The sequence below is a fragment of the Corella eumyota genome, chromosome 1 (assembly GCF_963082875.1).
Source record: "Corella eumyota chromosome 1, kaCorEumy4.1, whole genome shotgun sequence".
In the NCBI taxonomy this organism is placed as follows: Eukaryota; Metazoa; Chordata; class Ascidiacea; order Phlebobranchia; family Corellidae; genus Corella; species Corella eumyota.
This window is the reverse complement of record NC_137490.1, coordinates 16,619,489-16,646,967: the sequence shown is the minus strand read 5'-3', so window position 1 is coordinate 16,646,967 and position 27,479 is coordinate 16,619,489. Positions and strand designations below refer to the sequence as shown.

General features: G+C 29.8%; 6 protein-coding genes across 12 annotated transcripts in view; all 6 read left to right on the top strand.

Annotated features, from left to right (window-relative positions):
• The first annotated feature begins 1,963 nt into the window (after positions 1 to 1,963).
• On the top strand, positions 1,964 to 3,968 carry LOC145753338 (uncharacterized). 5 transcript variants are annotated; one of them, XM_082569772.1, is made up of 3 exons: positions 1,964 to 2,941; positions 3,071 to 3,123; positions 3,202 to 3,968. In XM_082569772.1, exon 1 carries the CDS (start codon positions 2,143 to 2,145, stop codon positions 2,866 to 2,868), a length of 726 nt encoding a protein of 241 aa, XP_082425898.1. In that variant the 5' UTR covers positions 1,964 to 2,142; the 3' UTR covers positions 2,869 to 2,941; positions 3,071 to 3,123; positions 3,202 to 3,968. The 5 variants fall into 5 exon arrangements, with proteins under 5 accessions (XP_082425898.1, XP_082425906.1, XP_082425891.1 ...); XM_082569780.1 differs by having other exon boundaries at positions 3,071 to 3,134; XM_082569765.1 differs by having other exon boundaries at positions 3,071 to 3,967.
• Positions 3,969 to 4,513: 545 nt separating this feature from the next.
• LOC145743921 (RISC-loading complex subunit tarbp2-like) lies at positions 4,514 to 5,603 on the top strand. The gene has a single exon (XM_082561997.1). It carries the CDS (start codon positions 4,653 to 4,655, stop codon positions 5,601 to 5,603), a length of 951 nt encoding a protein of 316 aa, XP_082418123.1. The 5' UTR covers positions 4,514 to 4,652.
• Positions 5,604 to 5,664: 61 nt separating this feature from the next.
• On the top strand, positions 5,665 to 7,797 carry LOC145743931 (serine/threonine-protein kinase 16-like). The gene is made up of 8 exons (XM_082562008.1): positions 5,665 to 5,935; positions 6,065 to 6,170; positions 6,270 to 6,383; positions 6,477 to 6,619; positions 6,718 to 6,838; positions 6,952 to 7,047; positions 7,202 to 7,326; positions 7,441 to 7,797. Exons 1-8 carry the CDS (start codon positions 5,832 to 5,834, stop codon positions 7,553 to 7,555), a joined length of 924 nt encoding a protein of 307 aa, XP_082418134.1. The 5' UTR covers positions 5,665 to 5,831; the 3' UTR covers positions 7,556 to 7,797.
• Positions 7,798 to 7,917: 120 nt separating this feature from the next.
• On the top strand, positions 7,918 to 12,319 carry LOC145745718 (uncharacterized). The gene is made up of 4 exons (XM_082563873.1): positions 7,918 to 8,160; positions 8,259 to 8,381; positions 8,928 to 9,044; positions 9,608 to 12,319. Exons 1-4 carry the CDS (start codon positions 8,014 to 8,016, stop codon positions 11,825 to 11,827), a joined length of 2,607 nt encoding a protein of 868 aa, XP_082419999.1. The 5' UTR covers positions 7,918 to 8,013; the 3' UTR covers positions 11,828 to 12,319.
• An 882-nt stretch (positions 12,320 to 13,201) lies between these two features.
• Positions 13,202 to 17,009, top strand: LOC145745729 (kelch-like protein 12). Its single transcript, XM_082563883.1, has 13 exons — positions 13,202 to 13,456; positions 13,580 to 13,712; positions 13,793 to 13,949; positions 14,060 to 14,186; positions 14,388 to 14,598; positions 14,675 to 14,824; positions 14,976 to 15,072; positions 15,228 to 15,325; positions 15,444 to 15,627; positions 15,784 to 15,927; positions 16,002 to 16,163; positions 16,293 to 16,443; positions 16,526 to 17,009. The coding sequence occupies exons 1-13, from the start codon at positions 13,341 to 13,343 to the stop codon at positions 16,623 to 16,625; spliced, it is 1,830 nt and encodes a 609-aa protein (XP_082420009.1). The 5' UTR covers positions 13,202 to 13,340; the 3' UTR covers positions 16,626 to 17,009.
• A 1,364-nt stretch (positions 17,010 to 18,373) lies between these two features.
• Positions 18,374 to 27,479, top strand: part of LOC145763772 (transcription factor 7-like 2) — a 30,988-nt gene continuing 21,882 nt past the window's right edge. For 2 of the 3 annotated variants that reach the window (XM_082575287.1, XM_082575286.1), the window contains exons 1-3: positions 18,374 to 18,746; positions 22,125 to 22,185; positions 22,656 to 22,780. In XM_082575287.1, the coding sequence (XP_082431413.1) occupies positions 18,567 to 18,746; positions 22,125 to 22,185; positions 22,656 to 22,780 (366 nt within the window). In that variant the 5' untranslated portion in view covers positions 18,374 to 18,566. Of the gene's footprint in view, positions 18,768 to 22,124; positions 22,186 to 22,655; positions 22,781 to 27,479 lie in introns of all 3 variants that reach the window. The other variant, XM_082575288.1, reaches the window with a different exon arrangement.

Sequence of the window (27,479 nt, the reverse complement as noted above, 5' to 3'; positions counted from 1 at the left end):
CAAAAAGATCTTTGTTCTGCAACAAAAGAAGAAAACCGATTAAATAATTTAAATACTAAACTTCAAAAAATGATTAAAAATCTAGCAAAAGAGGTTATTGTTTTAAAAAACAAAATCTCAAATAACAGTGAACTATCAACAACTATTGCCTGTTTAAAATTAAGTAATAATAATATTGACATTAACAACAATTCCAATTTGATTTTACAAACATTTACTGATAGCTAATCAATTTAATTTAGTCTAAAAATAAATTTAATGTAATAATATTTTCTTTTTATGTGTTAGTTATTTATATTATTTTGTTGTCATGTAAATTTTTAAGTTGTAATATGTTCGTTTTTTACTAGATATTGCATTTACAAGTTCAAGTTTATTTATTTTTACCATACACATTTTTGGTTATTTTAAATAAAGATTAAGTTTACTTCATATTTTTAAGATTTAATTACTTTTAAATTATAGTGCAAGTAAGGCGACGAAAAATACAATGCTTTATTTTTAAGAAAATATCTCAAACTAGATTTATTTGATAAATAAATGATGGTTCGAAATTATTTGATTATGTTTAGCATAAATTTTTATAAATAAAAAAAGATATGCATAAACATTAACTAATAATATTACATATCTTTGATTTTTAATAAACAAACAAGCATTTAAATATATTGTACATACAAAAATTATTATTTTAATCCAGTTTTAAGTTGTTAATATTAGGATATACATTATACTAAATTTTAAATTTATAAAATTGATTTTTGATTTTTATTAAATAAACAAGCATTTAAATATGATAAATATACGCAAATAAATTGTCAAATATGTTTTTCACTTACTTATATTATAAAATACATTATACTAAATTTTTAATGCTTATTATCAAACTTTTTTTTAATAAACAAACAAGTATTTAAATATAATAAATAAGAATTAATTTTTAATTTATTTTTTAATTATAAATATTATAATATATAACTGACCAAAATCTAAAAACCTTATAACAATATTTAAATTTCAATAAACAAACACCAATTAATTAGTAGTCATTCATAAAAATTAAAATTTCAATTCATATTTAAGTTACTAATATCATGATATATAATTGACCAGGATTTGAAAAATTTTTAATGTAACAAATCCGCCAAATTGTTGTTTACTAAGGTCGACCTCTTAAGTCATATCTATTCTATGTCACATGTTTACACCTAGAGTCTCGTCTTTACACCTTATCATTATCACGTGTTTTGTATCACGTGACTTCTTGCTTTAACTGTTTAATTGTATTGTATTACAATAGTATTCGTGTCGTATTACGAGTTTGTGGACGGTTGCTTAAAATGTTACGCAGTAAAATGCTATAAAATATTTTAATACGGCTTACTTTACAAAAGACTATCAGGCAAAATCGTAACAATAACAACTTTTAAATTTTAATAAACAAACACTTATTAATAAGTAGTTAGTGATAATTAAATGTCGTTAATAGGAGGTTTGCGACACATTAGGATAATAACATCCATAATGAAAATTTAGAACTTTTAATTTTAAAGAACAGAAGTACTTTATCGTCTTTCAAAATTCTGACTAAAAAGATAAAAAAAAAATAATGAACACGTTATAACGATGTTTCAAAATCTAAAATTTCGAACCATAAATAAGATTTCGGACCATAATAAGTTCACGACAAACGGAGTATATGAATATTCGATAACAACCAATAACCAAAAAAACTTTATGCCATTCTTGTACCACTCACTCTTAGGTAGTTTAATTAGTTTGTAAGTACTAAAGTATTAAATATATGAGTAATAAAGCAAATCACGGTGTTATAATATTTTGTTTAGAAATATAACATATTTACAAAAATTATGATATCTATGGAGAATTGCGCAACGTCTGCGCAAGCGCAGTAAATTTCTGCCATACCCAAAACGTTTTCACTACGTAGTTAATTCTTTTGTTTTGGTGTTCACTTTTGTTTTTGTTTATTTAGTTATTTTGAATAATATAGGATTGCTTAATATTTAATTAGTTATTTGCAAAGGTCGACTTCAAACAGTTTTTGTAGAATTTTCACGTATTTTTGATAATTTTACAATATTATTGAGCGTTTAAATATAAATCATCAGCTTAAAAGCTATGGAACTTAATTGCAAAAATTTTAATATGAACAGTTTCGATTATGATTTTACTTCTATTTTAAACAGCGAGGAAATGTGGTCTCCTAGTAACGTATTTGTGTCTGGATGTACACCACCTTATGATGGTAGTGAAGTAGAAGAAGATAATAGAGAAGAAAATGACTTTGGGTTGTTTGCAGATTTGAAAAATGTCAATGCCGATGTTATGGATTTGGAACAGTGCATAACACTTAATCAAAGTCACCTTAATGCAACAGATGAAACACCAAAGCCAGTTAAAAAATGTAAATCACAAAATGCTATCTCTGCAAAAATATTTCGTGAAAGAAAAAAGGAGCGCATGTTGAAACTAGAAAATGATCTTAAAGCCGCCAACAAAAAAGTTAAAATGCTTATAAAAAACGAGCTTGCTTTAAAAACAATGACTATGGAATTACGAAAAGAGGTTGTATATTTAAAAAGTGTCTTGTCAAATGAAAGTCAGTTGTGCAAAGTTGTTAATGCTGTTTCTAAAGTTCCGGGAATAAAAGTCAAACGTGAAATTCTGCACAAAGATCACACTTATCATGTGAAACCTGTTGAACCCGAAACCTTAGAAGAGGAAGAAAATGATTTAAAATCATTGGAGTCAAATCTGGATGGTGGCATTTGTTTACATGTTTCTGATGGCAATTTGTCGATTGAATTATGTTGCAAATGTAACGAGCAAACTAAATCCGCTTAAGCAATTGCACGAGCAGACAGGGCACAAACTAGTATGGATTGGACAAATCAGTCTAATTATTATCAAAAAAATGGTCGGTTACTTTTCTACTAAAGAATTATCGTTTTGCATAAATAACTGTGTTGATGAAGTTCTTTAAACTCTGTAATGTTCAATTGAGTGTCTTTTTTACTTTTGTTATGCTATTGTTTTATTTTACCAGGTTGGAAGATGATCATGGCCGACAAAATTCATTCTGCGCACCACCTTTAAAATGTTGGTTAATTGTATGTTACTAAATACTGTATTTTCTGATATTCGAACATTTTTCATAACATTATTTGTTTGAAACAGGTAGTTTCTTCTTCTGTTTCAAATTAACAATAACATTTTCAAGCAAATTGTAAAGCTATATCAGGGAAGTATAACTGTATCACATGCCCCTTAACCACAATTAGTCTATAATTCAAAGTAAATCTTAGTGTATCATCTTTTTTAATAATTACTAATATGAACCCTGAAACAATTCTAATTTCTTTATCAAGTTATTTTGCAGAGTATTGGGAGTTCAGCATTTTGTCAAGATGTTCAAGTCCAAGCTATGGTATGTGATGTGGTTAGTCACATGTGCCATTTCATTGGATCAATGTATATATGTACTGCCTTTTTTGTATATATATTTTTCATAGACAGCAGATTTTTGGCAAGCAGTTCACACCATGCCTGCCAAAATGTGTTGGCTATGATTTCTTTTATCGTGTGTTTGATGCTTTGTATATATAGTAGATTATGTTTAACATTTTACATCTCAAATAGGTGTGTAATGTGTTTAAATTGGTTATATAAAAATTTCCTTTTAAAATATTTTCATTTACTTTTAAACTATTTTTTGAACTTAAAAAGAACAACCAATACTCATTATTTTGGGGTGTAAAATAACTTGTAGTTTTGCAATCCCTTTGTTTATTATTTCAAATACATTTTTTAAAGAATCTTTAACTTAACAATCTATTTAATCTAGTAAGTTTATTAACCAAAGTAGGTATGGAGGAATACAATTTAAGGTACATGCTTCTGGAAAGTTGGCAATATACAACTACACTTGAAAAATTGTTCTCTTTTTGTATAAAGAACGATCTTTAGGAAGGTTTTTTTCGTATATGTCTTTATCCTCGATGTGGGAAAGTCGAATGTGCTACTTCAACATAAAGTAACATCAGTACTCCCACCCACTCTCGAGTTGCCTGTGGCAGTTTGGAATATTTTAGATTATAATTGCCCGATAATTAAGCTGCTAATTAAGTGCTGGCTCAGCAGGAGTTCATACCGTTTATAGCGCCTTACTCGAGGGCGCTACAGCATGAGATCAGTGGGAATTGAACGAACGACCTCATGTGTGGTGTAGCAAGTGTTCTTACCACTACACCACGCTGCCGGTTCAAGGTTATGTGTTAAGGCAATTTCGTTAATAATTTGCACATGTCAAGTGATTACTTCAATACGGATTTTATAAATAGATCTTTGGTTTGGCTTCTTTTATTGGTATTAAAATTTATGGAGGATAAATAATAAAAAAAATCACGCTAATTTAATGTTACGCTTGATACTACTTGTGACGTCATTTTTATAAAATCCCCTGACAAAAGCCCTTTTAGGTTATGTATAATGTTTATGGGTACAGATTAGCGTTTTTAAGGTACTAAAAGTTTAACAAACATAACAAATTTTTCTAGTAAAGTTGTGCATTAAGAGGTGGGGCTAAATATAACATCCTGATAGTGGTATTTTTTTTTCGACCCCAAAAAATGAGCAATTCCGATACTGAAAGTGTGTCGGGTTTAGGCGGAGCCGACATTGACGAACAGGAACAAACATTTAAAACCCCCATTTCAACGTTACAAGAGTATTGTCAAAAGTTAGGAAAAACACCACAGTACGACCTTACTGCGTTAGAAGGTCGTGCACATCAACCCCAATTTGTTTATAGGTGTATTGTTGGCGACGTCATTTCAACTGGGCAAGGAGGTAGCAAGAAACAAGCAAAACATGCAGCTGCTGAGTCTGCTTTAAGGGCACTTACAGCTGGTTTGTTACCTGAAGGGGAAAAACAGAACATTTCAAATCAAGTTGTTAATGAAAATGTGCCTGAAGTTCTGCAAGAACCAATTGATGATAATCCTGTAGGTTCACTTCAAGAACTTGTTGTGGCTCGCGGTTGGAGATTACCAGAATATTCTTTAGCACATGAGACTGGTCCTGCTCATAAAAAAGAATTTATTATCTGTTGTACTGTTGAAACATTTAAGGAATATGGTTCAGGTTCTGCAAAAAAACATGCAAAGAGGCTTTCGGCTTCAAAAATGTATCACAAAATTGTCGGATTGCCACTTGAAACGAAAGAAAGTGTCACCAGTCAAAGTCGTGAATCAAAAAACAAGATATCATTAGATGAAATTTGTAACTCTTTGGGTGAAAAAATAACAGATTTAAAATTATCTGATGACAATTCCAAAGTTACACAGTGTAAAATGTTAGACGAAATTGCTAAAAACAATAACTTTGAAGCAATCTATAAAGACTTTGATTGTAAAACGTCAACAGGTCTAGTTCAATGTATACTAGAACTTACAACACAACCAATAAGTATTTTCCATGGCTCTGGTGAATCTAAAACTATAGCATATGACAAGGCAGCTTATAATGCTTTGCAGTTTTTGTATTTATTTTGCAAAGATTCTGAAATACACAATGATTAACTTTTGTTTGTACTATTTAAATTAATGTTATACAATCTATGCAAATAGTTGTTTACTATTTTATTGTATCACCTTTACGTGGTAAGTAGAAGTGTTAACACAAAATTGTTAGTAAATTTAAAATAAATCATAACAAAATTGCATTGTCGACATTTTACAGAAATTTAATGCAACAGAACCAATTTATTTAAATTTATAAAAGTTTAATGTACTGAAGCTTATAATGCCATGATGGGAGCTGCGTTATCATCCTTTAATGCATGTGTTTGTGGACGGGGTTTATTAAATGTTAACAACAAGCGTTATATTTTTCAGGAGAATATCGGTGAAGGGTTAGTGTAAAATAATCAATTCTATTTTATTATCAAAAAGTCTTTTAAAAAAAAGTTTTGTAAAAATTTATACAAATTAAAAGAAGTTTGTAAAAAAATTATAAAATAAAACATTTTTTTTAATTGCAGTGGATTCAGTTATGTTGATTTATTAGAAGAAGTAAAATCAGGAGAATTCATTGCCTTGAAACGAATTATTTGCCATGACAAAAAGGCAGAAAATGAAGCTTTAGAGGTAAAAATCATAAATTTATTTGATAAGTAAACAAATAATCTTAATTATACCTAATAAATAATAGCTATTGTAATTTTGTATATATTTTAATTTATACAGGAGGCAGAATATTGTAGAAAATTTCAACATGAAAATATAATTCCATTGATTGACAGTTGTGTTAAACAAAAGAGGAACTTAACTGAAGTTTGGCTATTATTTCCATTTTATAAGGTAAGTTATTTTAACAAGCAATTGCACAAAACATTAGGTTAAAAAATCTCCTGACTTGTTCCATATGAACTTTTGTGTTATTTTAAATTATAGAAGGGAACTTTATTTGATGAATATCAACGATTGACAACAAAAAAAGAAGTAATGCCCAAGGAAAGGGTGGCCTCAATATTTTTAGGTGTTTGTAAAGCTATTCAAGTTTTTCATAGTTTTGTACCGGAACCATTAGCACATAGGTAACTATAATTACATTCAATTAACAAATATAGTTGGAATAACTAATTTATACTTGTCATAAAACAATATAAAATGTTTTTATCATATAACGTTTTAGGGATATAAAGCCAGCAAATGTGTTATTAACAAATGGTGATGTTCCTGTTTTAATGGATTTGGGTTCAGTTGCACCAGCAAAGGTTGAAATTAGAAGTCACAAAGATGCACAAACTTTGCAGGTGTTTATATGATGAGAAAAACATTTTTTTTTATTATTGCCCTCGAAAAACGTATTTTACACTTAAGTATTTCCATTTAAATTTAGTGATGTTACTCTGTTTTTTAATTGTAGGATCTGGCAGCTGAGCGATGTACAATGCCATTTCGAGCTCCTGAGTTATTTCAAGTACCAATTCATACCACAATCGATGAAAAAGTTGACATTTGGGTGATTGGATAAGTTTTATTATTAACAAATCCTTGAAACTTATAGAATATTGTAACTAATTTAAAAAAAATATGTACCAAAGTGTTAAAACTAATAATTTTTTTTGTGTTTTTATAATTTTTAGTTTTATTTAATTAAAAAAAAAATTTTGCAGTCTTTAGGTTGCATATTGTACAGTCTAATGCATTTAGAAGGTCCCTTTGATCAAGTGTGGTTAAAAAAGGACTCGGTTGCTCTTGCTGTTCAAAACAAAAATATACCACTACCAAACAAAAATAGGTATGTATCATGAATTATACCATTGTAACAATTTGTTTAAATATGAAAATGTAATAGCTATATCTTTTTTTTTTACTATGGTATGAACTTTTAGTTTGATAATTATTTTTTTAGTTACCCAGAATCTTACAGCCTTTTGGTAAAATCAATGATGGAGATTGAACCATCTGTTAGACCAAATATAAGATGGGTTCTAAATGAAGTGGAAAAAATGAATCAAGACACTTGAAAATTTAAAATTTTAATAAACATCTTTATTGTGGGTGTTTCGAGAAATTTGATTTGAAAATTCAAGAGTTTTTTTAAAGAACCTGTGTTGGTGAAAAGTGAAGACAAATATTTTTATTTAGTTACTTTTTTTATAATACATTTTTAATTATGTTTTAAATCCCTTTTTGTTGTTGTGCAATAAAGTGCTTTAAATATCTAATGAAATGCAATTTTGTATGATTATTTATCCACTGCTTTTTCAAAAATAAATTAAATTATTTACGGATGTTTGTCCTCAATAATTTTAAAAATTCCGCTAAGTTAACAAACTGTTGCCATGGTGACAAACTACTTGTTATTATTTTCGAGATTAACTTTTCGTAAATGTTCGGTATTGATTTTGAAAGCCTATCGAGTATTGTTAATACATTCAAAATTTTAGGTTTTTAAGGTTATAGCTTATCAAATAAAATTAAAATGGATTCAGAATATCTTAAAAAACAACTCGGATTTTGTCTAACCGAAGCACTGGCAGAGGTGGCAGAGAAGAGACCAATGGATCCCATTGAATACATTGCGCACTTTCTTTACAAATTTAAGGAAAACGAAAGTTTTAACAAAAAGGTAAATAAATCATGTGCAACTAATAAAGGAGCGTTTTAAATTATGTACAAATACACGAAGAAAATGCCTATCACAATTATCTAATTATTTATTTTTAGTTATCCGAAGAACGAAAGATAAACGACCATGAGTTACAAGCAGCCGACCAGGAAATTTCAACAACAGCGAAACTTGAGGAAGAAGCTAAACTTATTAAACAAAGGGAAGAGGATGCTATTAAGGTCTAAATTTATTCTCTTTTTTCGACGTTTTATCAAGAAGAAAGTTATTTTAGTTTTCTAGTTCGAAAAGAATTGCAAAATAAAATGACTTAGTTCAGTTTACCAAAAATAATTTTAGCATTTCTCGTAAATGTAAACAAATTTTATTTAAAGATATGGGTTATTTTCATAAATTATTTCAAAAAAGTGCAGTTTTCTACTTTTTATAATATATACAGAAAAAATAATTAAAAACAGACAAAGTGTATATAAAAAAACAGTATATGCTTAATTTAAAAAATAAAAAGAGGCAAATCATGTAAAAAATTGCTTGGCTGTAAAATGTATTGGTAGTCCTAATAATCTGCAAACAAAGAATATGAATTCAGCAATCAAAAGAAAGAATACAGAAAGATATTTAGTAAAGACACAAACTTATTTTAAGGTATTATGAGGTTAACAATTCGATTTCACACAGGTCTTTTTTTAAGTCTAATGTTTATTTTAAGTTATGTTAAAGTAACAATCGGTCAAAACATTCTAAAGTTATTTATGTACAAATTTTAGGCACGTAGAATAGAAGACAAATCACCTGAACCTACGCTAAAGGATTTAAGCAATAAACCAGGTGCTCCTAGTTTAACTTCAGTTGTAGAAGCTGAAGAAACAACTTCTCCTGTTGGGGTAAGTGTATTTTTATTTGCATGAAAGGCTAATTCGTCACACATTGTATGCACTTTATCGCTTATTATAAATTGGCTTGTCCAATTATGCATAGAATGCAAAAACTGTTTTATAAATAATCATCGAAATTTACTCATTTGTCAGACTGTTAATTAGTTATGAAACTGGTGGTTTATGTTTGTTGTAGCCTAGCTTTTAGATTTTGATTTGTTATCAGAAAAACTTTTTATAAGAAAAAAATTATAAAAAATCCTAATTTACAAGCAAACGTAGGACCACTGAAGAAATCGAAGTTAGATAGAGACAATAAAAATTGTTCATTAATGATTACTGGTTACTTGTAAAACATTATTTCAATCATTGCTGCATGATAGTAGTATTTGTAAAGCATGAACTATAAAGATATCAACATCGCATGGCTTATGGTAAGTAAATAATTTATCTTCTTGCATGATCTATAGAGTTATAATCAATAAATTTTATATTTGAGATTGGTTTTAAATTATGTTTTTTACAACCAGCTGAAAATTGCTGCTTAATTAAAATAATATATGATTTTATAGATGCCAAAGAGGCAGGTAGTTTTGATAGCAACTCGTTTAACAGAAGAAGATGTAGAAGATAATCTTCAACATAGCGATATTCCAACTCTAAGGATCACTGCTAACACCCCTACTGTGGAGGAACTGGCTCTACAACTAGAAAAGGAAAGTGAGCCTGAAATAACTGGTGAGAAAAAAACAACTAATGAAGAAGGAACAACTGATGAAAAGGAACCTGAAACTGAAGATGTTATATCACCTTACCCCAAACTTTATCCTGATTTGCCCAGCTTAGAAACCACTTCTGACACCAAGAGTGATAAAGATGATGTTGATGCTGTTAGTATTACTGACACCACTGTTTCAAGCCTTGATTACTCAGCACCATCTACTTCAAATTTTCAAGAAAAAACAGAGGACGTTAAAATTGATGCAGATATTGCAAAAGAAGATGCTCAAGTATCGCTTCGGACTGTCACTTTTTCACCTAATGTTCATCAGCGCGAGATTCCACCAGTCGGGTTTGAAGAAAGTTTATTCGCTGAAGATATTGGAGTCAAACCAATGAAAGCAGGAGATGATGAGGAACATGAACCAGAAGTTATGACTATCCCAGAAGCAGAAAACTCAAATACGAAGGATGATTTAGAGTTGGATAACAGTGATAAACCAGAAGTTGAACAGAAAGAAGATGACTATCTTTTAAATGAAGCGACTGAGCAAGTAGGTTCCAATGTAGACATACCCGAAAAATCTGAAGTTGATAATGCCCACAATGAAATTTATCAAAATGAAAAAACAGCTCAAGATCAAGAAGCCTATATTGAACCTGTAGCTCCAGTTAGTGAAAATATTACTGCTGGCTCTGACCAAAAAAACATGCACAAAAAGCAGTCCAACGAATCCTCAATAGACACAGATATACAAAAAGCAGTCTCTCCTGTTGCTTTCGATAAATTAGAACCAGAGGAGATAAAAGAATTTGAAGAAACTCAAAGTACTGAGGAAATTTCTTCTTTTGCTCATGCTTCTTATTTACACAACACAGCTAACCTGGAGAAAACATCTGATGTTAATTCGGAGCAACAAAAGCTTGAAGAAATACCACATCAAGAAAGCACAATAACCATGATATCTGAGCACACTTCCAAAAACATTGGAGAAGAAGTTGTTCGTAAAGGAGAAGGCAGTCCTAGTCCTGAGGTTGCACAAAATATCAAGATACCAGAGTCGAATTATGAATCCAATAATATTGAGGAGGAGGGTTTTCCTAAAAAAGAAGACAGTTCTAGTCCAGTGGTTCCACAAAATAACAAGAAACCAGACCCTAATTATGAATCCAATGTTGTTAACTATACACCAGAAAATGATACAGAGACTTTTACAGCAGAGGAATATAATGAAGATAAGGTTAGCAGTTTGATTGTAAAAGATTCTGAAGCAAGTCAGGATTCAGAAGCTAAAGTTAAAGAGAAAGAGCTTAAGGATGATGAACAAAAAGATTCTGATTTAAAAACATATTTGGACTTTACTGCTACCAAGTCTCTTACCCCTTCAGCTCCATCCATGGAGGTTATTAATATTGATAAAGATCTTCTTCAGGATAAAAAATCAGATAATCTCAAGGAAGAGCCCCGATTAGTACCTTCGCCACCTTTATACCCAAAACCTGATAAAGTGAATGTACTGGAACAACAACCCACAAATTTGCCAAATGAATCTTATGACTCGGAAATGAATGTAGAAAAAGGTCAACAACTAAACTTAAGTTCTTTTGCACCGATTCCCCCACCTATGGGCTACAGCTCTGCAGAAGAGGTGCCACATAACAGTGTTGTTACAAGTGACGTGGCACAACTAACACAACAAAAAGAAAATGATGTTGTAGAGAAAACTACAGATATAAACTCTACCTTAGAAAACCAAGGTAATCCAAAAATACAAGATTCCTTTTATTTTGCAGCTCCGTTTTCACCTGAAAATGTTAGTAATGTTGCTTCTTCTGCAACTTCATCATATGCTCCAGTTCCAACTAAATATGTTGCACCTTCATCACCTAAGGAGACAATTTCATCAATGGCACCAGTCATTGATGTCCCATCAGAACAACCTTTACGTGAGAGTGCTGATGAACCTGCAACTTACAACAGTTTAGCTTCGTTTGAGTTTAATGAAGAAATGTTGGAACAAATGATTCACCAAGAAGATGAAACTGAAGATGTACAGCAAGATCAAGTTTGAATTTATTTTATTGAGGATTTTATTGTTTGTAGTATTTGTTTTGTTAATCTTGGTTTAATGTATATACCTTTTATATAATTTCTATATCCACCCAGCTTTATGTATAGTTACATAGGTGTAGTTATTAGTTTTACATACTATACATTTTTATTAATTTTGCAGTATTATTCTTACTTTATTTTGTATATTTATAATTATAATAAAACTTCTGTGTTGTTCTATTACCATTTTAAAACTGCTTTTAAAAGTATTGTAAATATAAACACATAAGTATTTTCCAATCTTCCACAATAAATAGTTAAAAACGGTATTTTAAGTATTTAATAAAATCATCTAATCGCTTTAAAGTGACATCCAAACGAGCATTTTATGTAGACTTAGTGCAGTGCTAGTCTTAAAATATATTTAACGCTGCTCTAATGCAAACGTTCGAAGTGTGACTAATTAGCCTCTTTTAAATCCAGAGTTGTGTATTTATTTTATGATCTTGTCAATATTAGAATGAAACATCGGTCAATAAAAACGAAGCCGCCGCCGATTCCGAAGATTTACCACAAACCGCGGTAGATCCTGAAGAAACTCCTCCGAAAGTAGAAGAAACAACTCCCGCTGCTCCAGCAGAAGAAGAAACTCCCGCTGAAACAACTGAGGCACCTTCAGCAGAAACAACGGAAGAACCTTCTACAGAAACTTAACAAACTCTAAATTTAGTTTTAGATCATTACCATTATTAATATATATACCCTAGGAAGTTAACTACAAGACCCAATCTTAACAACAAAGCCCTAAATTTTAAGTGGACCTAGTGTATATAATAATATGTTTTTTATGTTAAATAATGCTTTTTATAAAGTTTAAAGCCATATTAATTACATTAGCAGTATTGTACTGTTGGTTGAAAATTTATAAGCGGTAAATCTGTTTGAATACCGTATTGGTATCTATACTTGAATGAATAAATATTTGTAGTTTATTAAACATGCATATACCATGTCTTACGTTTTTTTACGTGTTCAAAAAATTTATGTAACCATAAAAAAGACTTTTCAATAAAGGGTTAGCAACAAATATACTTTTGCATTTTCCTTTGGTGATAGGAAACGTTTACTATAAAACATTGGAAAGAATAACTCTTACAGCCCTAACACACGATATAAATTGGATAATTTGGATGTAACTTATTATTTATGTTAACTTATTATAAATGGTTATAACCTTTTAAGTATTAATTAAAAAATACATGAAGACCTGCTACATAGCGAGTGTAAGCAAATTGTAAAAAAATAACAAGACGTATATATTTCGGGAAAGTACCCTTTAAAAAATTGTTCTTGTTAAATATTTTCTCTTTACGTTGTTGTTGTTATAGAATTGATGAAAGTGAAAATTGAAACTTATTGAATGTGTGTCTACAGTTGTTAGTTTATAATCTTATTTAGAATTTTACTGAAAGGTTAGAAGCATAGTTCATTACTTTTTTTATTTCAAATGTTGACTATTTACGATTGTTTCAATGGAAAACCATCAAGTTCTTTGTTCTGCTTTAAAATTAGGTATCACCAAATCAATTCCACCAATTGTTGCTACAACAAGCCACCATTTTTCATGGATTATACACTCACTTAATCTGTAAGTTTAACTTCAAACTAACATAATTTTAATTTAAAAACTTAACCTTAATGTAATTTGAGATTAAATTCTAAATTGTAATTTTTATGTCATCATAAAACTCTAGTATTTATTATGTTTTAGAGACCGACTTACAAAACAAACGTATTGTGATGTGTTCATATATGCAGATAAGCTCATATTTCCTGTCCACAGATGCATTGTGGGAATGTTCACCGATTTTCATGGGGCTTTGTTGCCTAATCCACTAACACCAGTAAACTTCTGAACTATATTTTGTTCATCTTTTTTTGTGTCATTTTTCACAATTTTTTTAAAAGCTTTTTTGTTTTGCAGCCAATTTATCTTTCCAACAAGCTTGTAATTAACACAGTTGGAATTCAACAATCAACGATGGGTGTTATTCTTGACTTCATTTATACATCGCTAATAACAATTACCAAAGAAAATGTATACAATGTTCTGCATGCTTCTGATTTTTTATCTATTGCTCGTATGTATTCATATTTGTTTGTTTACAAATTTTATTTGTTATATTAAACACCTATCATTATAAACTATATTAATAATATATACCTGTTCTTGTGCATACTATTTTTTTAGCCCTGAAAAAGACCTGTATGGATTATCTTATCCAAAATTCTTTGGAAATAACTTTTATTAATCCTTTGAATATGGAACAAGTTGATGAAAGCACAAATGAACAAAATACTTCAGCCCAACCAGTAGGGTAAATATTTTATTTAAATATTGTTATTTTTTGTATTTACTTATCTTTTGGGTTTGGGTTTTACAGTATGGAAGAATTGGGTATCAAACCTGGTGCCTTATTTATAAAAGCCTAGTGTAGTTGTAAAGCTAATTGCAGTACCTTAGTTTATGGTACATCATTAACTAATAAATTAACACATGTTTTGAATTCTTTTTAAAGATCCACTTCGGATATTCAGTCAGTTTCTACAACACCTGGACAATCACCTGATAGAATCCAATCTTTAAATAACTCAGATTTTGTTGACTCTAATACTAGACCTGAAATCAACAACACAGTGAAAAAAATCACAATTTGTAGTAGTTGTTCACCACACAAAACCTTGAACTTGGATGTGATAAAAGTGTTTAAGGATATTCAAAAGAAAACGGTAAATATTTTAACAACCTGTAATTTTGGTTTTATTTTTTAATATGTTATTTATTTAAGTTTTAAAATTTTTACAGGAAAATGATAATAAAAAAATGTTTAAAGAAATAATTTCCTGGGTTAAAGTTGATGAAAATGAACGCAAAAATGATTTTTGTTTGCTCTTTTCCGAAATTAATTTAAAAAGGCTTGGCAAATCTTTTATTCAGAATTATGTTATGAATGAGGTACATTAATATTTTTTTTGTTTTGTTGAAAACGTCATTCGATATGTTTAGGTAATATTATACCTTTTGTTTTTTTTTGTTTCCTGGAATTACCAATTATAATACTGGGGTACAACTAAACCACATTTTGAATAAAAAAATCTATTAATAGAAACTAATTCAAAACTGTGATCAATGTCAAAAATTAGTTCTGCCACTGATACAAGATGATATTCCATCTCCAGAAAAAAAACTTAACAAAAAACTAGGTATCCTATTTTCTATTTTTATTGTTATTCTTTTATTAAATATAGTTATAAATTTCAATATATTTTTAAATTTTTTTGTATGAAATTAAGTCAAGTAATTTTAAATTTGTGATTTAAATATTAATTGTTGCTTTTTTAATACTTTTTTGTTGTAGAAAATCCTTATGAATTCATAGTTTATGGAGGTGGGTTTTCGAAAGAAAAATCGGTGCAAAAATATGATATTATCACAAAAAAATGGACTACTATGGAGGTTTTTGTAAATTCTAATAGGCCTATATTAGATGTTATTTAAATTATACCTGCGATCAATTAAACAAATATTTTTTAACAAAGGTAAACTTAAAAGCAATTGTTGTTTACAATAACAGAATTTGCCAGAGGGTCATTACGGTTCAACTGCTGCAAAAATAGGTGATCATATTTACTTGTTGGGTGGTGAACATTTTCTTAAATATGTTACTCGTACCAATGTAACAGATCCAGAGAAAAGATGGAAAGCAGTTTGTTCAATGAATGTTGAAAAACAATGTACTGCTTGTGCTGTTTTAAATGGTATTTTTTCTTTGTACTTTTTTTTTTTTTTTAGCTCAATATTTTACCTTCCAAGTTATTAAAAAAATAAATTTAGGATACTTGTATTACAATTTACTGTGGTTTACCTGCAATAAGCTGATACATTGCTGTTGTAATTTTTAAAAATTTTCTTAGATTGCATTTATGTTGTTGGTGGGCATGATAAAGAAGGAACTGCAATATCATGTGGAGAATTTTATGACCCAAAAGTAAATGAATGGGTGAACATTGATGATATGAACTGTAAGAGAAGTGGATTGGGTTTTGCAAAGGCTGGAGGTAACATCACAGACTGTAGGCAGTTTATATAAGCCTATCCTTTTTCACTAACTTAACATTGTTTCTTTAATTAGGATTACTTTATGCTATTGGTGGAATAGACAACAATAAAAATGAACTTAGTTCTGTTGAATGTTACAATCCATCCAATGGGAAGTGGATAAATGTGGCGTCAATGACATTTCCTCGTCACAGATTTGCTGCAGTTGGATATAATAACATGATTTATGCGACTGGTATGTAGTTCATATTAAATTTATTGTATTCAAAACTACAGTGCAATAGGTGCATTTCAAACATAGAATATTCAATGGGGAATCTTCGTTCAAACAACGATATAGGTAAAAAATTAAACAAATTTTTAGGTGGACTTCACAACAGCAAACGCACCAACTTAGTGGAGTTGTATGACACGGCAGCTGATATATGGGAACAAGTGGCCCCAATGACCCATCCACGTGCTTATCATTGTGCTTGTGTGTTAAACAACACAATTTATGTTGTTGGAGGAGCAGAGTTAGTAAAGTTAACCATAAAATTTTATTATATAAAAGTAAAATCATAGTTGTGCTAATTACTTACAAATAACTTTTTTTAGGTCTTTGGCCATTGAATTGTACGATCCAAAAAGAGATCAGTGGAAAATTGAGAAAGAAAAAATTAGTCCTAGATTCGGGTCTGCGCTTGTTGTTATTTAACTTTCATGAATTTATTTTTGGACTGATATGTGTTTAGCTTGTTTGCACTTTCCTTCTCTTTAAAAACCTATGCTTTGTTAGGGGTTAATTATTTTTTTTTACTTATTTTTATTCTACATAAAATTGTAAAGTTTTAGAAGCCAAAAGTTTTTTTTTACTATTTTTATAAATTCTTTTTATAACTTCCTTAATTGTGCTTTATTCTTAGTTCCTCATTGTATTTGTAATAAATATAAATAGAAATTTTCTCTTTTGGCTTGCATGAAGCACCGATAAGGTGGTGTAGTGAATAAAAACTTGGATTCACTACTTAAAGTACATGGTTTAATTTGAACTGCTTCTACGTGATGGCGCTCTTAGGTAAGGTCTTAATAAACCGTGTCAACTGTTATCAAACAAATACTCATTTTCCTAACAAAAATAAAACCTAACACGTTTAGATTAAAATAAAAACAAATACTCATTTTCCTAACAAAAATAAAACCTAACACGGTAATTAGATTAAAATAAAATTATTTCTTATTGAATAACGTTGTAATTAGCATTGATTCCAATGGTATAAAATATTACTGTAGTTATTTAACAATAATGAACTACTGATTTGCAAAATAAATTTGTACTTATTTCGTTATAAGTAGGAAGCTTATTGTTTTTTTAGTTATATTAACTTTATTAGGCCGACGATATTCATACATCAAAACAGAAGATTAAAATAAACATTGTCGTCATTCCTTGTAGTCACGTGACTAAACCACGTGATGTTAAAGTCTGAACTGTTTGTAAAAGAGATAAGTGATCGGCGTTCTTTATTTTTTATTTAAATAAAATTAAAACGGAATCATTAATGAGGTCAGTTACATTGTCTTTAATTGAGATTACTATTACTCTTTTGTTTAGAGTTTGAGCCTAGGGTGTAACTAGTTCGATGAAACAGGTGGTCATATTGACAGTGTTATTGCTGTTTTCACACTTGTGTTTTGTTTGCAGTCGATCTTGAAGTTCGAGTGGATAGCCTTTGTTGTTAAATGTTTAATTTTTTTATATTACGCTTTTAGTTAATGTTATTTAAAAATTTATAGGACGTGATCAATTTTAAAATGTAAGCCTACGCTAATACAAAAAAGTTAAAGTCAGCAACTTTTCTAGATTAAAGTGAAAATTTAAAAAGGTTTGGATTTTGTAAGATGTAATAAATTTAAGCTGCTGGACAGAAGCGTGCCGTATAATGTAAATTTATTGTCAGGAAAGATTAAACTCTGTAAGGATTCTTTAAATATTAGGATAGGATATTAAAGAGGTTAAAATGGTCTGAACTGCGTGATTCGGATTAAAAGTTATTAAATTAAGTGTGTATCCACAGAATTAAACCCAGAAAGTGTTTTACACATTTTTTCTTCAACTCTTGATGAGATGTAAATCAGAAGGCGTGATACAGTAAACAGACTTATATCGAGTTTTGTGAAGAGTAGACAATTAAACAGACGTTAACTTTAAGTATGAACTAAAAAATTACTGTAACTTTTGAAATGAAATAAAAATTTCTAATTTTTACGGGGTTTAAAGAAATGGGGTTTGTTAAATCTTGTAAAAACGTCATTGTTAAGATTTTCCACCTGTTTTCGCGAGTATTTCAAACAACGAATTTCCTTTATTCGTTTAAATTTTATCAAATAAACATCTGGAACTATGTTGTAATATTCCATACGTAAATAGTGATTCGGAAATGCTTTTATTACAGAGTGTATGTCAACTACCGGCAATTTGTGAGCGCAATCGTTGTGAATAGCTTCCGGTATAGGGCGCTGTTGCTGTCTCTCGTATTTGATAGACGCTCGGCATTCGTATTGATGAGAACGACAGTCTGGTTGTGTGATCATTTCCAGCACTAGCTTTTACTTTGATAGCGCAGAGATTAAGTGAGATCGCTGGATAGTCGTAAATATGCCTCAATTAAACTCGGATGAGGCTGCAAATGATGAGCCAAAGACTTATAATGATGAAGCAATAGGCGAAGATGATTGTAGAGGTTGGAATAGTGTTGAAGCTGAACTTGCAGATTTAAAAGGCGATTTGGTTAAAGATGATGACGTTGAAGGCGTGCAAAGGCGCCGTTCTTATGACGTAAGTACCAAAGTTATAATTGTTTTTTTTTAACATTTCTTCAACGATTTGCTTTTGTTGTGCAAATGTTTTAACATAAGCGCCATATTTGCATGTCTTGACCTCGGGGTATTTTTTGCACAGCTGCCCGGAAATTTGCGTTCGTTATACCGCAGAATAGTTTCAATTTAGTGATGCTTTTTTTTCTCAGACACCGTTTTGGATAATAATATTAATTAAACCAGGACATTTTTGAAAGTAAACATTTAAATAATCTGTTTTCTACATGTACTAATGTTTGGTGCTTCTACAAATTAATAAGCTCTATTAAACCACATTAAATTTTTTTACTTAAAAGTAAGATTAAAATCTTTTATAAAAACTTGACATTTTTAAATTTAATAAATTATCCAAGTTAGTGCAATTATATCCAATATATCCAATGCATATTTATGGGTATTAAATTAATAGGTAAACCATGTGTCAACTGCAATGATAATGTTTTTGCAGCTTAACACTATGTGACTGGATTGTCATATTTTCACACATTCATTAACCCATTCTCACACCTTTAATTAAGTAACAACACTGCTTAATGTATCATGGTTAGCAATCTGTTTACATGGGACAAGTTATGCTAACACAATGACAGATATTTTAATCTTGATATGCATTTGTGTATTCAATTTAACTAGAACTAAAAGTGTTAAAAAGTAATTTTTATTGGTTTGTGGTATTTGACAATTTTGTCTTTTAACTAAGTATTATTGAATTGCTCACGAAAGTGGCCCTTTTTATCAAATCAATCATATTTTATTTAATACTGATTTGTGACAATTTTATGGCATATTAAATATGATATTATATACCTCACTGATCATCAATTTTTTATAATGGTTTTCATTTGATAACCCGGTTCATATTTTAGTGGCCAATTTGTTTGTTCAAATTTTAACCCCCAATATAAACCCAGAGAGTCATCAATATTACTAATGCCTGTCATTGGCTTTATATGCTATAAAACGTGGTCATATCATGAGGCCAATGCACATAGTTTTTTTTATATAAAAATGATGAATAGCCTGTTGACATAAGAGTTTTACATTCATATAGTTATTTACAACAGTAGGTTTATAGTGATTCTGTCATTAAAGGCAGCATAAAGGCTGTCCCTTTTAGAGAAAAAACCTTTTATATCAAGAAACACAATTGAGTTGGGCAAACATAACAGGGGTGTATTTATTTGAGCAGCTTATCTCGTCATGGTTGGCTGGTCGTGTGTTATCAGTGTTTTGTGCTGAAGTAAGGCAGTTCACTAATAACCGAAAAAACTAGAGCCTCATGACATTATTCGAGATAATATAAACTTTGACATAAAACAAAGTTCCTAAAATTTTTGGCTAATTTTCAAAGCGAATTAATTATTTTGTTGAAATGCTAACTTAAGTCATCTTAAATTGTTTTGTTATTTCTGTGTGTAAAATGTTTCAAATCCATCATAATAAAGAAGGTGTGAATAGTGATTGATTGCATTTTCTTGGGTTTGCCAACAAATTAATTTTCCTAATCTCACAACTGCAAAAAAAGTAAAATAACATTACCCAGAAACTGAAACTGAATTCTCCAGATTAAAAATATTAAATAAATTAAACGGTATCATTTTGGGTTAAATTTGTAATTGAAAACTGTCTAATATCAATAGCTATATGTGTCCAGTAAGGTGCATATTTAAGTGTCAAAAGTGTATCGTTTCACAGTTAAATTGCAGCGTCGATTATCATTCTTAGTAACTAAAGAGCATATTTTAATGGTTGAGTGGCTTTTTGGAAGACATTTATAGCCCGGGGTCACAACGAAACTATTGGCCATCTGACTTTGAGTTATTTTTCGGTGTCCTATTACGTCAAAAACCTTGTCTGTATGTCATCGAGTCTCTCTTTTTTTTAAAAAAGTTATCTAGTGGGTAATCAAGATTAATGTGGTTCATTGTTTTTAAAAATATTCTGCAAATATTGTTTTAAAATTGATACATAACTGTTATTTTTAAGTAATAATTTAGCATGCGTTATTTAGTAGAAATAAAATTTAAAATAAAATTTTAAAATTTATATATATACTTGAATTTAAAGTTTGTTATTGTTTGGTTTTAATATCACAAAACCAATGCTATTTCCCACTTTTTAATTATTCATTTATTTTATGAAAAATTTGTATTAACCCAATCTCTTTAAACACAAAATGGAACTCAGTGAGTAAACTTACCTGAGATTTAACGGCTTTTAGGTTGTTCATTCTTGTGTTACCTTCACATTCTCGGTCTCTACTCGGCCATAAAGTGTGTTGTAGCTTGTAAAAACGGCCCAAAACTAGCATAAAAACAACTAATTGAGCCATTTTTTACCTGAGCATACAGTAATGCTTTTAACACAGAGACTCCGCTCTTTGAGTTAAATGTTATTACATAAACAAAGGAAATCTTAAAAGTTTTTAAGCCCATAAAAGCCTTTTTTGTATATTTTTATTAAATTTACAATATGTGTTTGTGAAACAATGTAAAGTAATTTAAATTATGAACATAGTTAAAAAAAATATGAACTTTGTTTTTTTTGGCATAATACCTCTGGCTTAAAAGAAAATCATTATGTTTAGCGTAAAAAAATATTTTTTGTATAAAAAAATAAGCTATCTAAGCTATAGTCTAAACAGCCTTGTGTGTTTTCAAGATAACCACTTGGCAAGCCATTTTTATTATAATAATAATCTAAGCATGTTATAAGTGTAGGTATATTTATTACAACATAAGTCCAGTCCCATGGGACTAAGTCTTAGTCGGTCCTCGATTTAGTTTCAATTACTCTATGTGGGTTTCCTGTAAACTCTATGCATCAACTTTTATTGCCGTGGTAGGGCCTTAACTAGACTGCAAACAGCTGATTGACAGCAATATGCTACAGCTGATTTGAACTCTTATTAAAAATTAGATTTTTATAGCAGTTTTGGGATTTTTTTAAATTGTATTTAAGATGAAATTTAAATAAGTTTTTTCTTAATTTTCACTACAACAGAATTTGTTAATTTCTTTTCCTGTGACATTAAATAAAAGGTTGTGTTTGTTTTTGGTTGAAATATAGAGCAAACTTTGTGATTAAAACCATGGTGCTATTAAATCTTAGTTTGTATAGCTGTCTGATTGTCTAGAATCATAATTTACAACTTCACAAACAGAACAAAATTTTACAAAAGTTTCATTTGGGGAAATTCTTAATTAAATTTCAAGTTTTTGACATTTTACTTGACCCGTTTTTCGTATTTAGAATATTTTAAAATTATATATTTCATTCTGTATAGGTTTAATTTTTATTGCAATCATAAACTCATAAATTCTTTTGTTTTTTTTAGAGCAAAGGCAATTCACATCATAATGATACAAACCATCGACATAAAGATGATTTGGATAGAGGTATTTTTTGTTATTAAACTAAAACTATAATTTATGTAAGATAATATTTTAAAAGTTTTTCTTGCAATATTCTAAACTTTTTAGATACAATAGAAGCATTGATATATAAGTGATATTTTTTTGTTTATCAGTCTTAGTCATCGTCTAGTACATTGTTTTGTACTTAAACTATTATACTTTAAAACTTTAAACTACATGTATATACCTTCTTTAAATAAAACCATGTGAAAAAAATATAAACTCAAAATTTTTATTTTTTATTTTACACTCTGTTAACTTAAGTCGAAACCAGATTAAATTTATTTATATTTCTTAAACCATGGACAAAGCTTTTTGACATTTTATCTTAGCCTTGCCTTTATCCTGGTTTATCCCTACCCTAGCCTATCCTATCCACTAATGAAAGATCAGCAATTTTTTTTGAATTAAATCGAAAAGTATTAGCTAAATTGTTGATTGATGGTTTTCAGATCTGAACAATGATTCGTCTCGGCTAGGGGGCTTTCCCTATGCTCAACAAGAAATAGGAAGAGTACCCAGTGTCTCAGGGATTAGCAATCCTCTCTTCCCAAACGTGATCCTTCCTCCGTCATCTGTAAGTTTCAATTAATTTGAAAAATTTTAAAATAAATTTAACTGTTAATAGTTGTAATATATAACGGTATTGGTTAAATTGTACACCCTAATTGATAAAAATGAAAAGATTATTGATTGATTTTTTAAGTTATTTTAACTAGTGCTTGATGGTATACCAATTAGTTTAATTTTATTAATTTTGTATAATTTTAAATGTGGGACCTTTAAACTGGTAAAACATACCATTATTGTAGTTGATTGATTTTTATTATTGCTGGGTATGTGTTATAACAGTTCAAGGCGTTAACATATTAACCTTGTGGTCTGTGGGCTTCATTTCTATTTGCAAAGAACTAGATATAAATTCTGAATCTGCTAAAAGATCGGTCGAGTTTTAATTACGTTTTCTTAGGTACACATTAAACTTTTGTTTGCTTAGAAACTACCGTACAGTTCAGCCATTGATAGTGTATTTAGTGTCATGTATTCGAACCCACGATAATAACATTTTTCTTTGTCATTTTTATAGTTTTCCATTAAAAATATATCAAATATTTTGTTGACTTCGTAGTTTTTTTGCTGTTTTTAGCCTGGTTAGGGTTATATTTGCTAATTATTTATTGTTTTGTCTTACGCTCACTTGTGGTTGTGTTAAGAAATGATTTGTGAATAACTTGCTTATAACTGACACATTTTCATTCCTTTTTAATGACCCTCCAAACAATAATAACAACGTCGTAAAAACAGTGCTACGCGATAAAATCTCGCCATTAGCACATGTAGAGCGATCGAAATTAATCGTCTAGCCAAAATTTTCGAACCAGATTTGCGCTCGAAAATTGACCTAGCCATGTGCTTTTGTCCGGTTGGGAGTTAAGCTAAGCCGTTGTTTAGTATATCCACGCCGCACTCGTGTTTTAATGAGGCAAATATGTTTCGACTTTGATAGAGGAGGTAAATGATTCGACCGCCGCTCTATCTTTCTACCTCTGATATTTACTGTTTAAATTTCGGCGAAAATTAGCGAGGTGTTATGACATTCCAGTTAATTTATCACTTTATTTTTGTATAAATATACGCCTAAAATTATTGTTTCTCCAGTATTTAAACTGTGACCATTCTGTACCAATATCTAAACTGAAAAAATATATATCTTGACTGGGTAAATAGATCTGACTTACAAATTTGTTTAAAATAGTTAATTGTATTTGATTTATTGTCCATAAGTTGACAAAATGATTAAATAATTGTTTTCTGTGCCCATATTTTGTCGTTGAAGCAGCGAGTCTCCAAATGTATAAGTGCGTCTATTTTGTATAAATGGACTAAAGCAGTGGCGATAACTCATAATCCCCATGGGTAAGCAAAAATACTACGCAAAATGGATTTTAACAAAAAAAAATGTGGCTAAGGCGAATATGTTAAAGTTTAAACCGTTTCAGGTACATTAATTTTATACAAATTTGTATAAATTTGTTAGTTTTTAGAGACGCTTAAATGTATTTGCCTTCCATTTATTTTACGCCTATGCTTTAAACTGAGAGGTCCCGTTAAGCCTTAACGCACCCGTTCTTCGTTAATCTACCGTGTCGGGCCGTCTATTTACCAATTTAAACAAAGCTACAAGCCTGTGTTGGCTTATCAAGACAAAAATTTGTCTTTTCTGGCTATTATATCCCGCAGTGAATGTGTGAGTAGGAATTTTTTTCTGAATTTGTCTCGTTTTTGTATGTGTTTGATTTTTAAACGTTTTAAAAATTGGTTATATTTCGTAAAATTTTAGTTATGTAATTTTTAGTAAAATTGATACCTTATAAATTAAATAAACGTTAAAATTTAAATGTGAAAAAATTATGTTAAATTCTGTAATAGTTTGCTTTTTTATTAAAAAATTGTCAAGATATTCTTCAATGATTTTAAACGGTCTTTACATACAATTACCCAATACAGGCAATCATATAAGTAACCCGATCTCTCTTTAACAAGTCTTACCGTTTTACACCAAGGATCGTTTACACACAGTATACTGTTATTGGGGGTGGGATATCTTCCCTTTATTGTTGCGTAACAATGGCTGCTGGCATCGCGGGATCGAGTTAAGATCAAACTAAACTTGTACAAAAACAAGAGTTGATCACAGGCAGCGATGTAGCTAGGCGGTACAATGGTATTTGGCATTTAGACAATTGAGTTTTTCGCTGTATTCGTTGCTGTCAATCCTTAAAAAGTTTGCCCTTCGTGGGCATTAGTGTATAAGGCGCCTGTATAATATGGTTATTAATATTGCGTTAACAAAAACTTTGCTGTGTTCGTTAATTATTCCTTAATTTGACGTTATTTCAAGTGGTTACTTTAACCTCTCGCTTGACTATGCATAAATACGACCCACTCGGTTCTCGTTTTTATTGTGACGTCATAGAGCGTGGTCGTCGAAGCGAGGCTAAAATCTAATTACAGCGTTCGCACCTAGCCAAAAAATGGAATTCGATAAAACCGTCAATTTTCGGATTCGTAAATAATATTTTTAGAAGCCCGTCGTTGTATCGGGCCTTGCTAGAGTAGCTGTGACGTCACAATGTCCATTGTTCACGTCTTACACAAAGTTAATGACGGGTTTTCGTATACAAGTAGCAGATTGATGAATACCTAAAATACAACAATTTTTGAGTAATTTACAAACTTTTTTGTTTTGTTGATTTTTTTACCCATTTTCGGGGTAGGTCTGCAATTCTTGCAATTTCAAAAAGCCTAGGTTTTTAAGGAAAAAACGTCTAGATGCCCTGTAAAAAGTCTGCTGCGAATAAAATTTTACAACTTGACGAATGTTTACGATTTGTGGCGTCGTTTGTCTCTCGAATACAAGCAATAAAATATTTCAAACTGGGTTCGGAATTTCTATTTAAACTCTGACAATTGTTACCAAAATATTTTCAAATTTATATTTGTGGATTGGAATTTTGTTATTTGACCTTTTTATAGAGATTTATCTATAGTTGGTATCGCTGAATTTAGCATTGCAAATCATATCTATTTAATTTTACACCTAAAATTTCGATTTTTTATATTTTTGCAATTCAAAGTTTATTTTAACCTAAAAGTGAATGTATGTGAATATACTAAATTTATTTTATGTGTAAGCTAATGTCAGCAGAAAGAATTTCTGTTAAAATAAGTTTGTGAATGATTTACTCACACTTGAAAGTTATTATTTAAACAATACTCTTCTCATATACATAGGCGCCCAAGAAACAACCTTAGTTGAATATAACTTTATTTTTCATTAATAACTTTAATAATTTTTTGTTTTTACTGCGATTCACGTTTGCAAATCGGACATTTTATGTCACTTTTATTGCCCTTAAGTTAACACTTAAAAAAATGGCAGAACCAAATTTAAAACAAACACGTTACATTCCTATATGTCAGTTTTCAAATGATTTATTTAATTGAACCGGTTGTTTTAATAATTTAGTTTCACTTTATTAAGTTTTTGGCGCTTTCGGATGATATTTTATGGAAAATTCTACGATTGCTTAACCCATATTTTAACGACATTGCGCTATATAAATAATTGTTTTGGAAAACTCATAAAAAAAATTGTAAGATTAAAATGTTTTACGTTTTTGGCATTTTTTGTTAAATTAAATTCTTGTGAATTAGCATTTGAAAGCATTTACAATGAGCTTAAAAATTTACAAATTTGTTATTTTTGCTAAAAAAATCTCTTTCGTTCAAACAAAAAGTAAATCCGTTAAGTCCAAAGTCAAATTTCAATCGTCCAACTTTTAAAAGATCTACGGTTTAATGATGGGAAATCCTTTGCAACAATTACAACCCTTTTCAGATCACAATTTTTCACTTCAGAAAGCGATTAACCCGACTTGACGTGGTGTCAAAGTTACCCGCACCTGTCAATCAAACTCGGGGGCAGACCCGGGTTTCCGACTTAAAGAAATGACTCAACTTTTTAGCAGACATTGACGCCTGATTCGCATTTTGGGGGCGTTGGTAGAAAAATTAGGCTTTAATATAAAATTTTGGATATTTTTTAAAGTAAAAAATTTTTTATTTTTTATTTTTTTTGTAGGGGGGGTAGGAAAGATAGGCATTAATTATTAAATTTAAAACTTCGACTTAACGTTTTTTTAATTCAAAGTTAGATAATTTTATAAGATTTTATCTTTATAAACTGAATAAACAGCGCAATATCTATTCCTAAATCGCTGAATCATTCCGTTTATAAATTTAATAAACACGCGCCTTCATTTCTTGACGTTAATTACCATCGCAAATATACAATTACGTAAATATTTCTCTTCAGAGCAATTTGTTTAAGTTTTTAAATAGTCTAAACATCACCGAAAACCGTTTAATTTTCCGCGCAATTAATCGTTCGGTCTCAACGTAAACATACAAAGTGGTTTGTTAGCACGAATCTGTTATTGTAACTTGTGTGTTTATTTCTTCTAATTGACGTAAACAAATCGACAAAATGGCGTAAAAGCATTTGCTCGTTAAATAATCACGTTTTTTTAAATTAAAAAAAAAATAAATTCATTTTTTTGGATTTTAAACATCATTAATTTTGTAAATGACGTAATCTTTTTTTGAAACATTAATGATGTCAGCCGTCACTATAAATTCCACTCTATTGAATTGAGCAGTTTCAAATCGCATTATAATCCTCTTTATAACGACGCCAAATCAATTGAGTGCTT